The 17,323-nt window shown below is 45.4% G+C and overlaps 1 protein-coding gene across 1 annotated transcript in view; it reads left to right on the top strand.

Moving 5' to 3' along the window:
• TBCK (TBC1 domain containing kinase) overlaps window positions 1-17,323 on the top strand; it is a 446,663-nt gene that overhangs the window by 305,361 nt on the left and 123,979 nt on the right. Inside the window, exon 23 of the mRNA XM_077476674.1 lies at window positions 7,084-7,259. Coding sequence (XP_077332800.1) covers window positions 7,084-7,259 — 176 coding nt within the window. The remainder of the gene's footprint in view (window positions 1-7,083; window positions 7,260-17,323) is intronic.

Here is a 17,323-nt window from a genome sequence, read left to right as displayed (position 1 = left end):
AGACCTTCTTTCACAGGGTCCGGTATTCCATCCTACCTTACAGACGCTAAATTTGACGGTCTGGCTATTGAGACCCACATCCTAAGGGGTCGTGGGTTATCTCCTTCAGTCATATCTACCTTGATTATTGCCAGGAAGCCAGCTTCCAGGATCATTTACTATAGAGTTTGGAAGGCATATGTTGCCTGGTGTGGATCCAGGGGTTGGCACCCCAGGAAATATGTTATGGGTAGAATCCTTGAGTTTCTACAAATGGGATTAGAGATGAATCTGGCCTTGAATACCATCAAGGGCCAGATCTCGGCCTTGTCAGTGTTCTTTCAGCGGCCTTTAGCTTCTCAATCTTTAGTGCGTAGCTTTGTGCAGGGGGTAACACGGATCAGTCCTCCGATCAAGACACCCCTAAATCCTTGGGATTTTTAATTTGGTCCTGTCAGCTTTACAAAAGCAGCCTTTAGAACCTTTACGGGAGATTTCCTTGGTTCTGTTGACCAGAAAGATAGTATTTCTGGGTACCATTTCTTCTGCCAGAAGAGTTTCTGAATTAGCGGCTCTATCTTGTGGCCGGTGAGCTATATACTCTTGGGCACACACATGACCGGGCTACTGCTATCCATGTCACAGTGTGCCATGGCCGACAGCCACCTCGTACTGATTGGGTGATGGGTCTGTCCGTGGAGTGCGTCCAACAGTCCCTGCAGGAGGGGTAAGTATGGTTCCACCTGTCTCGGCAGGATGGAGCAGCTGGGCATTTCCTGGGAGGTCGATTAGGGGGTCTCTCTCTCTCCCTTTCTTCTCTCCCTGTCCCTTTCCCTCCACCCCATGCTAAGGGGCCGCTGTATGACTGGGCATAGGGGATGCAGAGCACGTACCTGGCTGGGGTTCTCAGGGACCTGGCAGGGGGGCTGCACTGGGCAGTTGGTGGTCCGCTCATCTTTTCCCTCTTTTTAGGCCGTTTTTTGGAGTGTATGTGTGTGCCATGTGGGGACTGGCCGCGGCAGGAACCACGGCCATTTTCCGGTGGCAGCAGCCATTTCTTGTAGCCGCGGCCATTTTCTTAACCGCGGCCATGTTCTTGGAGTCTGGTGGCCATTTTCCCGGCGTTTTTGGACGCTTTTGCTGAGGAGGCCAGTGGCCATTTTCTAGTAGCCTCAGTTTTGTTATACTCTAGCACTGGGCGGCTGGTTAATACCTGGAACAACGTGATATTGACACAGAACACCTCGTGGCAGGCAGAGGTGTGAGCGGACAGCAGCAGCACGGCCCAGTACCTGGGGCAGGGTGGTGAGTCCTATGGGGGGACACTCAGTCTGTGGCAGCTAGGAGGGTGGTCATTTTTGTGGCTTGCCTTAGGTCCCTAAGGGTGACGGGCGAGAGTGGGTAAGCATGGCGTCAGAAGCTGGCGTTTCTTCTCCAGACATCCCTGTTATAGCAACAGGTTCCCCTGCACCTACGGTGCTTATGGACGTTCAGTCGGCAGTCCTGGAATCATTTGTTGCCAGAGTGGAAGCGGCTTGTGGGCGCAAGGGGGGTAAAAATTGTCCCCTCCCCCATCTTCTGGGGAGAGCTCTGATTCAGACTCTGGTCCCGCTGTGACAGGCGGCCCCTGTTCTGACGTTTCAGACATTTCAGAGGATGCGGACCAGGACCGTTCAGACAGTGAGGAGGACTCTGTGTCTGGGTCAGTGCAGGAAAAGGCGCACTATTTAGCGGGAGCACTTATCACAGCGGTGCGGGATACCCTAAAGATAGAGGATACGGCGGAGGCATCTGCAGAGGTGTTATCTATTTTGGGTCCCACAAGTCGGCTCACACTGCTAAGGTGTTTCCATATTTAACTTATTTTGATAAGTTCATTTACAAGAAATGGGGAAGCCCGCAGCGACCTTTTCAGTCCCGAAACGTATGAGGAGAGTTTCCTGAAAAAATGGACATCTACGGTTGTTGACCCCTGGTATCCAGGTCAAATAAGGTAACCATGATCCCGGTGGAAGGGTCCCCTGCTTTCAAGGACCCTGCCGACAGAAGGACCGAGGCGGTTATCCGGTTCATGTTTACAGTGGTGGGGTCAGCTATGCAGCCAGTATTAGCCATGGCCCTGGTGTCACAGACGCTTACTGAATGGGCTAAGTTGTTGCACCGCAAGTTGGAGAAGGAACAGGTTTCCCCGATCTGCGCGGAACTGGCACACCAGTTGGTGCAGGGCCTTAAGTATGTCTGTGATGCGGCCCTGAATACGGCCCCTTTGCTTTCTAGAGCCTCTGTATCAGCAGTAGTGCTGCGTCGCCTAATTTGGTTTAAATGCTGGTCTGCGGACCAGGCATCTAAGAAAGCGCTTTGCCTTTCCAAGGTGAGAGACTATTTGGAGTCTCGCTGGATAACATTATTAAGAATGTTACTGGGGGAAAGAGTTCTTTGCTCCCACAGTTCAGAAAGGGTAAGGAGCCACGCCATAGACAGGGGCCCTCCTTTTCCACTCAGAAGGGTATAAGGCCGACTCTCGGGTGGGGGGTCGCCTTCAGGAGTTTGCAGTACGGTGGACCTCCCTCCTTTCTGACCAGTGGGTCTGCGAACTGGTTTTGTCAGGTTACAAGATAGTTTCTTTCTTGTCCACCAAACAGATTTTTTTCCCTACAACCTTCATCTTCTTCCGGCTCGTCGGGAGGGCCTGTTTGGGGCAGTACAGGACCTGCTGCTGCACGGGGTGATATGGTATACGGTACCTGTACCGATACCGAAAAGGTTTCAGGGATTCTACTCCAATCTGTTTGTAGTCCCAAAGAAGGAAGGGGTCCGTTCGGTTCTGGATATCAAGGCCCTCAACTATTTTGTGAAGGTGCAAAGATTCAGGATGCAACCGGTTCATTCCGTGGTCACTGCACTCCATCAGGGGATTTCTTGGCATCTTTGGACATTCATATTTGCATGTCCCCATATGCTTCAGGCATCAGAGGTTTCTACGATTTGAACTCTGAAAATTTGTAGCTCTCCCCTTTTCAGAGGTCGGACTCCCTGTTTGTATTGGTGGCTGGTCCGAAAAAGGGCCTGGCGGTCTCATCCGCCACCATTTCTAGGTGGATCAGACAGATCGCAGTTCACGCTTATGCCATAAGGGGGCGGGCGCCCCAATTTCCTAACACAGCACATTCTACCAGGGCAATTGGTGCTTCTTGGGCTTTCCGACATTAAGCGTCCGTTTCTCAGGTGTGTAAGGTGGCAACCTGGTCGTCTGTTAATACTTTCACAAAATTTTACAAGGTTGATGTGAGCGCATCTTCGGATGCGTGCTTCGGTCGCAAGGTTTTGCAGGCTGCTGTTTAAGGTTGCAACTCCTCTGTTGAGGAGTTCTTTTGTTATGGGTGGAGTTTATTTTCTTTATGTTCCCACCCCTCGTTTTTGACACTGCTTGGGGATGTCCCTAAGGTCAAGATTAAATGTGCTGTGTCCGTCAATTAACAAAAGAGAAAACAGGATTTTTGTACTCACCGTAAAATCCTTTTCTCTGAAGTTCCTTGACAGACACAGCACCCACCCCTCCTATTTATGTTTGTACTGCTTTTTGACAAACTGAGCTGCTGGTAGCAGAGTGAGGGGTTTTAGCCAGTAGGACCGCCCCCTGGGTGGTACTGTTCAGTTTTGCTGTTACATGTTCTGCCTAGTCCTCTCCTAAAGGTGGCGATATAACCCTAAGGTCAAGATTAAAGGTACTGTGTCCGTCAATGAACTTCAGAGAAAAGGATTTTACAGTGAATACAGAAATCCTATTTTCCTCTCATTATCTGCCCACAAAGTCCATTCTATTTTTTGAGTTTTCAATCCTTACCTGTATATATTGGATGTTGGCATGGTGAGGGTCCGCCCTGCCTATACAGCAAATGTTTCTTGGAACCCGCTTGAAAAATGTTTGCTGTTGAAAAGCTTATGTCCACTGAAATTTGTTCTGTTCAGTTTTCATATGAAGAATAAATTTGTTTTTGAGACTCACACTGCACGTTCCTCAGTCATGTATAGTGCATTGAAAATGAGGAGTCTGTCAGGCGGTAAGGCTGCTGTCCTCTGAAAAGCGGGCCATGGTGGATTGCATTTCATAGGGTGTTATAGCTGCGGCTGGCAGGCATTCCAGAGTTGCTACTCTTGCCTTCTGATGCCTGTTTTTTACTTGTTTCTTTTTTCTTTAATTGTAAAACAACAGTTTTGTATTGCTGGACTGTGCTGCCACTGTGAGTCAGGTGTTTGGCTCGCGGTTGCAGTACTGACCCATTGAATTCAATGGGAAAGTTTTACAAGCACGATGGAATATCAGGCTTTAAAGTTAGAATTCCTGTGTGAGGCCAGGTCTCAGCCTGCTTTGAGGATCCCCCTCTGGCTGCCATTGTGAAAGAGCACTAAACCATTTAGCTAAATTTGGGAAAGATAACAAACAACTTTGTAAAATTATAAAGCAGTGTACAATTTTTTCCATAAGTTAGACAGATTCATTAAAGCGGAGGTCCACCCACCACTGCAAAAATGAAAAGCCAGCAGCTACACATACTGCAGCTGATGGCTTTTAATAATCAAACACTTACCTGTCCTGGAGTCCAGCGATGTCAGCACCACAGCTGATGTTTCCATCAGCTGTCAGGTGCTGCCGCTTCCATTTTGAGTAAGGGAAGTGTAACCTTGCATTCGCAAGGCTCCGCTCCTCTCTCCTACTGGCCGGCGGCCAGGAAGGAGGAGGGAGCCTCAGCGGTGACACAAATATCCACGGCTGAGGTTCCCGGAAGTGGGGACAGGATACCTGTGAAAGACAGATATCCTGTCCCCCCTCCCCCCAAAAGGAGGGGGAGGAGTACAATGAGCGGAAGTTACATTTTTGGGTGGAACTCCACTTTAAAGTGCTATGACATGGCTATCATATGCTAATAAGATGCTTTGCAAGGGATTTTATCACATGTAAGAATTTTTCTTGACTTATCCCAGAGAAAAAGATTTAGGCATTATGAACGTATAATTCCTGGAGCCGGGGCCACAAAAGCTATAGATGCTGGCTGCCTTGCAGGTGACAGGGAGGAGGCGGTACGAGTGCTGTACATACATGAGAATTTCCTGTTTACATGGCAGCCTCTGTAATAGGAAGTTCTGTCTCCTGCGTTGCCATTGGACGACTGTTCTGTCCATCATAGGAGGTGGGACTTTGTATTAAAGAGTCCGCTGAGAAAACAGAAGTTTTTCCTGTTTGTAATCTTTTGGCACTCATCCCAACCCCTCCCCTCCAAGGCTGCAGATGGATGGGCATCAATCAGGTTGCACTGTTGGCAATGAGTGCTGCATTCCTAGCAATGGTGGGTGCTGCATTCCTAGCAATGGTGGGTGCTGCATTTATGGAAATGGTGGGTGCTGCATTCCTGGCAATGGTGGGCCTGCATTAATGGCATTTGTGAGGCTGCAGATGGGCACTGACCCTTATTTACAGTTCTTTATTTAAAATTTAAGTTTTTTTCCTGAAACTTCCCTCTTAAAGTGAAGGTGCGTGTTATATGCCAATAAATACGGTATATCCAAATAACACACCCGAGCTCAATGCTTTCCTCACACACACCCACAAAGGCAAGAGAATTCTTGTTGGGCAGTGTATTAGTGCTTGGAGGAACACGCTTAGACCGAATTTTAATAGTTCAAAGAATATCAGGCAAAATGGTCGGCCCTCGCGCATGTTCACTTCATCAAATCTGGCCTTCTTTGAAAAAAGTTTGGACATCTCTGATCTAAGGTGTTGATTAATAAATACAGATTTACACAAGGAGAATAATTTATTCATTTTGAAAAGTGAATTTTCACTTTTCATTGGAATATTAGGTTAGCTTAGAGGATGTAGAGAAGATGAACTTTGCAAAGAATAATCTTAAAAAAGATGAAATTTTGCTTGCAAATGATTTGATGGTTCAAGACAACAGAACTTCAACGCATTCACCAAGCTAAGGAAAAATTCCCATGCAATGTGGAAATTTACCTCCGTAGTTCTGTTTAACCACCTCAGTACAGGGTACTTTCCCCCTTCCTGCCCAAGCCATTTTTCAGCTTTCAAAGTTGTCACTTTGAATGACACTTGCGCGGCCATGCTACACTGTAACCATGTGAAATTGTTGTCATTTTCATCACACAAATAGAGCTTTCTTTTGGTGGTATTTAATCACTCCTGGGTTTTTTATTTTTCCTAAAAATAAAAGTTTTTCTTAGTTTTTGTCAGTAAATGTTGTAACTAAGTAATTTCTCTCCTTCACTGATGGGCGCTGATGAGGCAGCATTGATGGTCACTGATAGGCTGTACTGATGAGGTGGCACAAATATGCCGCACTTATGGGCACTGATAGGTGGCACTGATAGGCGGCACTGATAGGCACTGATCGTGGCATTGATGGGTAGCAGTGATGGGCATTGATGGGCAGCAGTGATAGCCAGCACTGACTGGCATCACTAATGGCCGCTGATTGCTGGCACTTGTGGGCACTGATTGCTGGCACTTGTGGGCACAGATTTGTGTCAGTTGTGGGCACTGATTGTCAGTGATTGCTGGCAATGGTGGGCAATCATTGCTGGCATTAGTGGGCACGTAATTGTAATCAGGGCACTGATGATCTGATGATTTGACAGTGTTTGGGAGCGGGCAGGCTGGTGGCAAGTCGTTAAAGCACTTTGTGATTGGTTAAATCATAGAAATGTAATATCAATCAAATTTTTGATTCTGTGCATAATCTATATGATTTTTTTACTATGTTTTAAAGCAGAGGTTCACAAAAAAATTTAACCTCCGCTTTCTGGACCCCCCCCCCCTTCCGGTGTCACATTTGGCACCTTTCAGCGGGAGGGGGGTGCAGATACTTGTCTAAGACAGGTATTTGCACCCACATTCGGGCATATTTTCACGGGTCTCCGGCTTTGAAGAGTTACATGGTTTACAACATATTTCTCTGTCTGTCCAGAACACAAGTTTAGGTCATTTATAAAATTTTAATGAAATAATCTAAAATACCATGTTGACGTGATTGTTGAAAACCTTTCAAGCATTGTTTTTTAATAACATTTTACTTCATATGCCCACAGAAATCGATATTGAACGGTGTGTCAGAGAGTCAATTAACCTTTTCTGCTGGACACCAAAGAGTGCCACTTATAGGCAGCATGCACAGTCACCAAAACCAGCAAGTGAGTGCAATGGCATGAACAAACCCCCAAGTAACTTTGCTGTGGACTACCAGGACTCCTCCAAAACAGACTTGGTATGTCTGGGTAGTAAATACCTCTTCTTATTCAGTTGTAAAATAATTGCCTATTCTTTTAAGGAACATATTTCTTCCAAAAGCAGCAGTGTCTATACACCTGTAAACAGTATAGGTGCCTTAAATATCCTTATACAGCGTGCATATTTTTATGAATGTAGATTAAATTGTATGCCTTTTAAAGCTATTAAAGTTCCTACAAAATCATTGATAATGTGAAATTTTGCTGTGACCTCTGTAACAACGCTTTTAATAACACCTTGTTTGAATACAGCATATTTTGATAGCATCTGTTTAAACCTAGTGTGCTACTATTCTTGAACTCCTTTCAGATAAATTGACTTGTGTAAATGAAACTGTACGTTTACCTTTTGTAACTTGTAACAGGTTACAGGTTACACTCATATACAGGATGTAACACGTTACAAATCCTTCGGCCCTGAGACTGCCCGATGAGACAAGCGGCGAGCGATCATCTCCAACTCTCTGTCATTCTCTGAAAAGAACGTGGTGTGCAGGGCTTCGATCTGCTGATCGTGGGTGCAATGCTTTTCAGGCTCCCAATAAAAAAAAAAGAATAAATGCACATTTTTTTACCTGCAAAAAGATGTGCATTTCTTTTTTCTTTTTAAAAAGGTGAACGTATCTTTTAACTTGTATTTCTGAAAAGTTTATAACATTTGTCATTATTAGTCCTGTTAAGATTTCCCTTATATTTTATAAAATTAATGCGTGGATTTGGTATTAAAAATGGGGACACCGCATCCCAAAAAGATCATGAACATTCCAAGAGCAACAATATGGACTTTTATGGTGCCCCAAAAGATTAATCCTCTGTACAACGCATTGACAATGTTGCCAACACATTGCAGTGATGTAGCCCATTCCACCGCATAATTCTTGATTCATGTTGCAAATTTAGTTCAGATTCCCTAGTGAAAATGTAGTGGCCTTTTATGGGTTGGCCCCTGCTTGTCTTCCAGCTATGAACTGATCTTTTTGGGTTACCATCAACAATTATTCACAGTTTATTACATGTAGCGCTGATGCATCTTTTGGGCCTTGATTGGGTCTCCTTATGCCCTCCACATCCGTGCATTGGATACCTGTCTCTCACCAATCTGGTGGCTCCTTGGTGTCCCCCCTGTCTTCTGGTCTTTACCGCATGGAAGTCTCTCCCCCTCCTTTCTTTGGCGTGATTTACATCTGGATACTATCCAGTGGCTATTAACCTCCTGAGGAAGCAGACTGAGATTCCTGTGAAACATGTTTAGGATTCAGAGCCATATTTGAATTGAAAAACATACTTTAAGAGTTTAAGAGTTATTGCTCTTATAGATACATATTTTTTGCATTTATGTAATATATGTCTGTAAAGAATGTAATTTCATAGTGGGCTTTTCTGCTTTGTAACAAGTTTACTCTACTTTTAGTATAATTTTTTTGGTTTTTTATCGTTAACATTAATAAAGTATGGGGAGTAATTCTCCCAGTTAATTTAAAAAATGTGTTGTACACTGCATTACTTTTTGGGGCACTTTAAAAGTCCATATTGTTGCTCTTGGACTGTTCAAGATTTTACATATGAAAAGTAATTCTCTGTTATGGGTCATTGGAGATTGTGTAAAATATTTTGATGGTTTTGACATGACTGATAGTAGTATATTAGAGTGTGTATCTTTGTGTAAGTAAGAAAGTAAGAAGTACTCTCCTCCACTCCAGCCCCAACCCCTTATCTCCAAAACTGAAAGTTTGCATTTTCGCAAGCAGGTCTTCTACTGAGGTTAGCGAAAGTTCCTTTCTTTTCTTACATCAGGGGACACAGAGCCATAGTACTTACTATGTGGTTATAGGGCCACTGATAGGTGATGGACACTGGCACGCCCTAAGGCAAGAAGTGTACTCCCTGTATAACCCCTCCCACTACTGGGATTCCTCCGTTTTTTCGCCAGTGTCTAAGGTGTTGGTCACGAGTAAAGATGTGCTGTGCTGAGCTCCACTGGAAGCTTTCTTGCTGGGGCTAGCCATGCTGACCGAATCCGTTCTGATGTCCTTTTCATGGGCTAAATGGATGGCACCCGGGCCTCGTGTCCGAAGAAACAAGGTTTTGCTTGCGAGCGCTTCTCTTTTAGAGAGCTTGGACCCTGGGATCCAGTACTGGTATTGGTAGTAAGGGCATGAAGTTTTTTACTGGCAGGGTGCTGTTGCAGGTCCAGGATTGTGGGTGACCTGAGGTTCCCCTGTTCCTGAAGGTTTCGGAGGCCACCGTGAAGGGTGAAGATTGGGTTTTAGCTCAGATAAACCCGATGCAAGGAAAGGGAGATTTTCTCAGGAATTTCTGCTTCTATGTATAATGCTGTCATGCATATGTGTCACCACTAGGGGCTGTATTGATCACTCACCGACCTGATGCTAGAAACAGCGCAGAAGCCTTAATTTCTCCTCTCCTCCAGCCACAAGCAGATCCTCCGGTAAGAAAGGGGGGTCTGGTTCGCCTTCTGCGGCCCCAATGTTGGGTTTTTTCTCCCCTTCGAGGGATTGATATGCCAAAGAAGTTTCCTTTTAAAAAAAAAAAAATGACAGACGCCAGCCACACGTGCAGGAAGTTGTTAAAGCACTATATGTATGCAGCTGCTGCTGGCTGTGGAGGGACAGAGCAGGATGATGGCTTGTTTCAGGTCGGTGACACAGGCATTTCCCTTTGACACATTATAATTTACAAGGCTAGGATTAATAGCAGCTATTAGTGCTGGACTATAACCTAGCAGTGTACATTCTTTTGCTTGTAGTGCCTCTGCTTTATGCTTCAGGCTATGAGTGGTAATGGGACCAGGAACTCTTCTAAGGGTTCTAAAAGGGGTCAATGGTTTCACAATAAACTAAATTCATTTCCAAAAGAATATCATCCTCCTCTGAGAGGGATGCGGCTGGTCAGATTGAGCTGTCAGGGGGAACTGTTGCAGCTGCGCTAGACACTTAAGTCCCTGTATATATCACACAGAATTTCTCTTCTACCATTTGTATTTTGGAAAGAAGATTGATGCTATGATATCTCTCCATAGTGGGGCCAAACATAGCAGATTCCCATCTAGTGCTCAGGACCCTCTTATTGAGGTGCGGGAGGCTGGGATCAGGTAGATCTTCCCAAAGATTTGGAAGATACTTGTTTATCCTCTTCGAGGATCCTAATATAGAAGGAGTAACACCACAAGATAGGTTGCTTGCCTTACTAAATTGGTTCGTTCAACCTTTTTTTGCTTCCTGCAGCGCAGGCTCTTGAGGAACCCACCTCTAATTTGGGTTCATCAGAACCTCCCCCATCATGGGGATGTTTTTCCTTTTCATGCTTGGCTAAAAAAGGCTTATGTATTCTGAATGGGGGCATTCGGATAAACAATATTATCCTCCTAAGAAATTCTCCACACTTTATCCTATGGAAGAGGATTTCTATAAAAAAAAAAAAATGGGGGATTCCAACAATTGATGCTGCAATCACCTCAGTGAGCAAGAATCTCACATGTCCGGTGGATAATGTGCTGGTGTTAAAGGATCCATCAGATAAAAAGATTGAACTTCTTTCTAAAAGCTATATGTCTTTAGCGAATTCAGTATCGCAGCCGGTTCTTGCTGCAATGGGTGTATCCCAGTCCATTAAGGAACAATTTGTGGAGATACTTAAAGTTCTGCCTGATCAGCAGTTTTACAGTAGATGCTATGAAAGTTTCTATCAGTTAAGCCTCACGGCCTATGCTTGGACTAGTGCATTCTCACAGAGTTCTATGGCTGGAAGAATTGGTCAGCCGAAGCACCCTATAAAAAGCTCCTAGCCAGTTTCCCCTTTTCATAGTGAATGGCTATTTGTAAACCACCTGGATAAAATAAACCCAAAGGATCTCTAATGGGAAAATCTCTCTTTTACCAGTAACAGAGAAGTTCAATTATTTCTTCTTTAATCGTGCTGCCTCTCCTGTGCCAGGGGCATCAGCCTCCAGGCAGTATCGATGGCCTCAACCGTCAGGGTCAAGGGGAAGACCCCAAGGGCAGCACCAGGGTCAGAAGAGATCTTGAGGCAGAAAGCCCACAAAGCAGGATGCTAAAGCCTCCTCATGAAGGGGCACCCCCGCTCGCTCGGGTGGGGGGTAGGCTCCTGCAATTCTCAAAGAGGAACAATGTCAAGACAGATGGTGGCTTCTGCAGTTTTCTCTAGGTTACAATTAGAGTTCTGAGAGTTTCCGTCTCCTCGTTTTTTCTTAGGTCAAATGTTCCCAAGGATCCAGAGAAAAGAGTCTCTCTGGCTCTGGATCATCTGTTATCGCAGTCGGTGATATCAGAGGTTCCCTTAGTGGAACAGGGCACAGATTTTGATTCAAATCTTTTCACGGTTCCAAAACCAAATGGAGAGGTAAGACCCATTCTAGATCTCAGAGGGCTGAATCGGCACGGTTGTGTCCATCCTGCAAGGAGGGGAGTTTTTGGCTTCAGTCGATATCAAAGATGCATATCCCCACGTGCCAATATTTCTCACCAGAAATTTCTGTGCTTTGAAATAGAAAACTGCCATTTTCAATTGTGGCCCTGCCATTCGGTTTAGCCACAGCACCACGGTTGTTCTCAAAGATTCTGCCACCTTCTTTAGCCAGATTAAGGGCTCAAGGCATAACGGTCCTAGCCTATTTAGACGATCTACTTTTAATCGATTCTTCAGTCTCGGGTCTAAACCAGAGTCTGATCACAGCTGTAAACTACCTGGAATCTCTGGGTTGGATACTCAACCTAGGAAAATCCTCCTTAAAACCTTCTAGGAGATTACAGTACTTGGGGCTGGTTATAGATACCATACAGAAGAAGGTATTCTTACCCCAGACAAGAATCAGTTCCATTGTAGGACTAATTCAAGTTATCAAAACAAGTAAAATCCTTCCATTCGGCTGTGCATGAGATTGTTAGGGGAAATGGTGACCTTTTCCAAATACACTTGGCTCCTGACGTAAGTCAGAGCCTAAATTTGGTGGTTGTTATCCAGCAAAAGGGAAAATCTTTTCTACCTGTATCCTAGAAAAGTGTTAACAGATGCAAACCTTCTAGGCTGGGGAGCAGCCCTGGAAGAAGATTCTGTCCAGGGGAGATGGTCCAGGTTAGAGGACCTTGCCTATCAACATTTTGAAAGATTCAAGCAGTACATCTGGCCCTAGAATCGTGGACGGTCAGATTGCGGGACTGTCCTGTCAGGATTCAGTCTAACAAGGCCACGGCTGTGGCTTAATTCAATCACCAGGGGGGCACGAGAAGTCGTGCAGCCCAAAAAGAGGTGAATAATGTTCTAGCTTGGGCAGAACACAACATTCCTTGCCTATCTGCAATTTTCATTCCAGAAATAGAAAATTGGCAGGCGGACTACTTGAGTCACTAACAATTATTTCTGGGAGAATGATCTCTTCACCCCGACATCTTCCTAGTGATATGTCAGAGATGGGATATTCCGGACATGGACCTATTCGTGTCCAGATTCAATGACAAAGTCGACAACTTTGTGTAGAGAACAAGGGATCTGCTAGCAGGCAGAACGGACGCATTAGTCTTTCCATGGGATCAGTTTTTACTGATCTATGCATTTCCTCCAGTTCTGCTACTTCCGCGTCTTCTCTGCAGGATCAAGCATGAACGAAAGGAGGGTGATTCTGGTGGCCCCAGCAGGTCCCAGAAGATCTTGATTTACCAAGATCATAAAGCTGGCAGTAGGAGTCCTTCGGACTCTGCCATTATAGCCAGACCTTCTCGCACAAGGTCCGGTATTCCATCCTGCCTTACGGACAAAAGATTTAACAGGTTTGACTGTTGAATCCCACTTTATAAAGGATCGTTGGTGACCTCCTTCGGTAGTGTCTACTTTATTTAATGCCAGGAAGCCGGCTTCCAAAATCATTTTACTATAGAGTCTGGAAGGCATATGTTTCTTGGTGTGGATCCAGGGGTTGGCACCCCAGGAAGTATGTCATAGGCAGGATCCCTAAATTTCCTGCAAATGGGATCTGAAATGAAGCTGGCCTTGACTTCTGTCAAGGGCCAGATCCCGGCCTTGAGTTTTTTTTTTTTTTTCTCCCTTCGCCTTTCAGGACAGCACCTTGGAGAGAGCGTAGCTCCACCGCTTCACAGGAAACACTGCATGGCAACGCCCCTTTTAAAAGCAGCTGCTTCCACCATGCCATCAATTTTAGTGTTTCCTCCGCCATGGAAGCACTGCTGGGGAACCAGAGGGGCTGCACTTTCTCCAAGGAGAGGGTTTTGGCAGTACCTTGATGATTTTATGCTCAAGACCAGCCCAGCACCTTCCCGCACGTGAGGGGGGTGTTCCGGTGTCCCTTCCTTCGTCGGCTCACAGGAGTAATGGACTGCTTGAGGTCGTCCGTCCATGGTGTTCAAACGCTCTGTTTCACAGTAGATGCTATGAAAGATTCTAGCATTTAAGCCTCACGGCTTATGCTTGGACTAGTGCATTCTTGCAGAGTTCTATGGCTGAAATAATTGGTCAGCCGAAGCACCCTGTAAAAAGCTCCTAGCCAGTTTCCCCTTTTCATGGTAAACGGCTATTTGGAAATGATCTGGATGATATACATCCAAAGGATCTGTAATGGCAAAAGCCCTCTTTTACCAGTAAAGAAGTTGTTCAAATATTTCTCCTTTAAGTGTGCTGCCTCTCCTGTGCCAGGGGCATCAGCCTCTAGGCAGTCTCAACTGCGTCAGCTGTCAGGTTCAAGGGGAAGACCCCAAGGGCAGCACCAGGGTCAGAAAGATCTTGGGGCAGAAAGACCACAAAGCAGGATGCTAAAGCCTCCTCATGAAGGGGCACCCCCGCTTGCTCGGATGGGGGGTAGGCTCCTGAAATTATCAAAGAGGAACAATGTCAAGACAGAAGGGTGGCTTCTGCAGTTTTCTCGAAGTTTCAACTAGAGTTCTGAGAGTTTCTGTCTCCTCGTTTTTTCTTAGGTCAAATGTTCCCAAGGATCCAGAGAAAAAGAAATCTCTCTTTCTGGCTCTGGGTCATCTGTTATCCCAGTCGGTGATATCAGAGGTTCCCTTAGTGGAACAGGGCACAGGTTTTGATTCAAACCTTTTCACGGTTCCAAAACCAAGCGGAGAGGTAAGACCAATTCTAGATCTCAAAGGTCTGAATCGGCACTTATACATCCGATCCTTTCACATGGAGTCAATCCAATCGGTTGTGTCCATCCTGCAAGGAGGGGAGTTTTTGGCTTCAGCTGATATCAAAGATGCATATATCCACATGCCAATATTTCCCACTCACCAGAAATTTCTACGCTTTCAAATAGAAAATCATAATTTTCAGTTGTGGCCCTGCCATTCGGTTTAGCCACAGCACCACTGGTGTTCACAAAGATTCTGGCACCTCCTTTAGCCAGATTAAGGGCTCAAGGCATAACGGTCCTAGCCTATTTAGAAAATCTACTTTTAATAGATCATTCAGTCTCAGGTCTAAACCAGAGTCTGATCACAGCTGTAAACTACGTGGAATCTCTGGGTTGGGTACTCAATCTAAAAAAATCCTCCTTAAAACCATCAGGGAGATTACAGTACTTGGGTCTGGTTATAGATACCGTACAGAAGAAGGTATTCTTACCCCAGACAAGAATCAGTTCCATTGTAGGACTAATTCAAGTTATAAAAACAAGTAAAATCCTTCCATTCAACTGTGCATGAGATCATTAGGGGAAATGGTGGTTCAAAACACCATCCTGTTGGTCTAGAATAAAAAGATTCAGGCCTTGTTTTTTTTCCAAATACCCTCGGCTCCCGACGTAAGTCAGAGCCTAAATTGGTGGTTGTTATCCAGCAAAAGGGAAAATCTTTTTTACCTGTATCCTGGAAAAGTGTTAACAACAGATGCCTGCCTTCTAGGCTGGGGAGCATCCCTGGAAGAAGATTCTGTCCAGGGGAGATGGTTCAGGTTAGATGACCTTGCCCATCAACATTTTGGAAGATTCGGGCAGTACGTCTGGCCCTAGAATCTTGGACGGTCAGATTACGGGACTGTCAGGATTCAGTCCAATAAGGCCACGGCTGTGGCTTACATCAATCACCAGGGGGGCACGAGAAGTCATGCAGCCCAAAAACAGGTGAATAACATTCTAGCTTGGGCAGAACACAACATTCCTTGCCTATCGGCAATTTTCATTCCAAGAATAGAGAATTGGCAGGCGGACTACTTGAGTCGCCAACAGTTATTTCCGGGAGAAGGGTCTCTTCACCCGACATCTTCCTAACGATATGTCAGAGATGGGGTATTCCGGACATGGACCTATTTGCATCCAGATTCAACAATAAAGTCACAACTTTGTGTAGAGAACAAGGGATCTGCTATCAGGGGGAACAGACGCATTAGTCTTCCCATGGCATCAGTTTTTACTGATCTATGCTTTTCCTCCAGTTTTGCTACTTTCGCGCCTTCTCCGCAGGATCAAAAGGAGGTGATTCTGGTGGCCCCAGCGGGTCCCAGAAGATCTTGATTTACCAAGATCATAAAGCTGGCAGTAGGAGTCCTTCAGATTAATTCCCCTATCAAGGCACCTCTATATCCTTGGGATTTAAATTTAATCTTATCGGCTTTGCTGAATCAGCTGTTTGAGCCTTTACAAGAAATTCCCTTGGTTCTTTTGACAAGAAAGATAATCTTTCTGGTTGCCATTTCTTCTGCTAGAAGAGTATGGGAACTAGCGGCTCTGTCTTGTAAAGAGCCATATTTGATCATGCCTAAGGATGAGGTGGTTTTATGTCCTCCTCCTAAATTCCTACCAAAAGTGGTGACAGGTTTTCATTTAATCCAAGATATTATTCTTCCTTCTTTCTCCCCAGAACTTCACTCTAGGAAAGAGAAGGCACTACATTCCCTTGATGTAGTAAGAGCGATCAGAGTCCATTTTAAAGGCGACCGCTCAGGTTCACAAAACACATGTTTTGTTTGTACTGCCAGAGGGTCCAAAATGTGGACAGGCAGCGTCAAAATCCACTATTTTCCAAATGGATTTGTCAAGTGATTGTTCAAGCTTCAGCTTAAAGTGGAGGGCCACCCTGAAAAAAAAAGAGCATTAATATTATTTAAAAAATGTAAAAAAAAAACATTTGAAAAAAAAAAAAAATGTTTACCTGGTCAGAAATGCCTGTTGCTAGACAGTCTTCCAAATTTTCCTTCTTCCTGCTCCTCAGAGATCTTCTGTCTTCTGGGTAATGGGGTGTGCTGTGTTCTGGGAACTGTGTGTTCCCTAACACAGCGCGTCCCATTCACAAAGCGCCGCGCGACTTGCGCATACGCAGTAGGTAACGGGCAGTGAAGCGGCAAGGCTCCACTGCCTGTTTCCCTTAGTACGAATGGCGGCACTGGGACCCGAGAGCCGAGGGACATGTCGGTCTCGGCGGCCGACATCGCGGGCACCCTGGAATGGGGTGCCCAACATTTTGAAGAGCAAGGGCCACTTAATAACCGGTCGTGGGCCACAATGAGCGGAGCGGGTGGATGGCATGTTCGTGTCCACTAGGCATTTGCAGAGCGGACATAGACGCCGCCCCTGCCTTAAGATATGCCAGTGTTCATCACCTATCAGTGGCCCTATAACCACATAGTAAGTACTATGGCCCTGTGTCCCCTGATGTACATCAAACAAAAAGGATTTTACAGGTTAGCTGTTATAAAAATCCTGTTTTCTTCCCTCTCGGGCCTAAGTCTGGAACTTTTGTTTGAAGGTGTGGTCCTCAAACCCAGCCAATTCTGGTTCAATCCCACCTTCTTACTAATGGGGGTACCCCTATCTGTTTGTAAAGGGTGTGTCTGTGTGCCATTTCAGTCTTCTGGTCCTACAAAATCTCATGTTTGGGTCCAGAGTGTCATTTGAAGGGGCTACCAACTGGAGTTTTTGATTCTGCCTCCTAGCTTCATGCTCTCAAATGTGCCCCTCTCCCCTCAAAGACAAAACAATCTTCTTGCTGCTGTTCAGCAACTCGTTTTGCAGCGGTCATAATCCTAATTCTGAATAAGGGACAGTTTCAGGATTTTT

Source organism: Lithobates pipiens, unplaced genomic scaffold (assembly GCF_037356315.1).
Source record: "Lithobates pipiens isolate NorthernLeopardFrog02 unplaced genomic scaffold, aLitPip1_a1.2 Scaffold_13, whole genome shotgun sequence".
Taxonomy (NCBI): Eukaryota; Metazoa; Chordata; class Amphibia; order Anura; family Ranidae; genus Lithobates; species Lithobates pipiens.
Note: the sequence above shows the minus strand (reverse complement) of the source record. Positions and strands in the feature narration are given on the sequence as shown.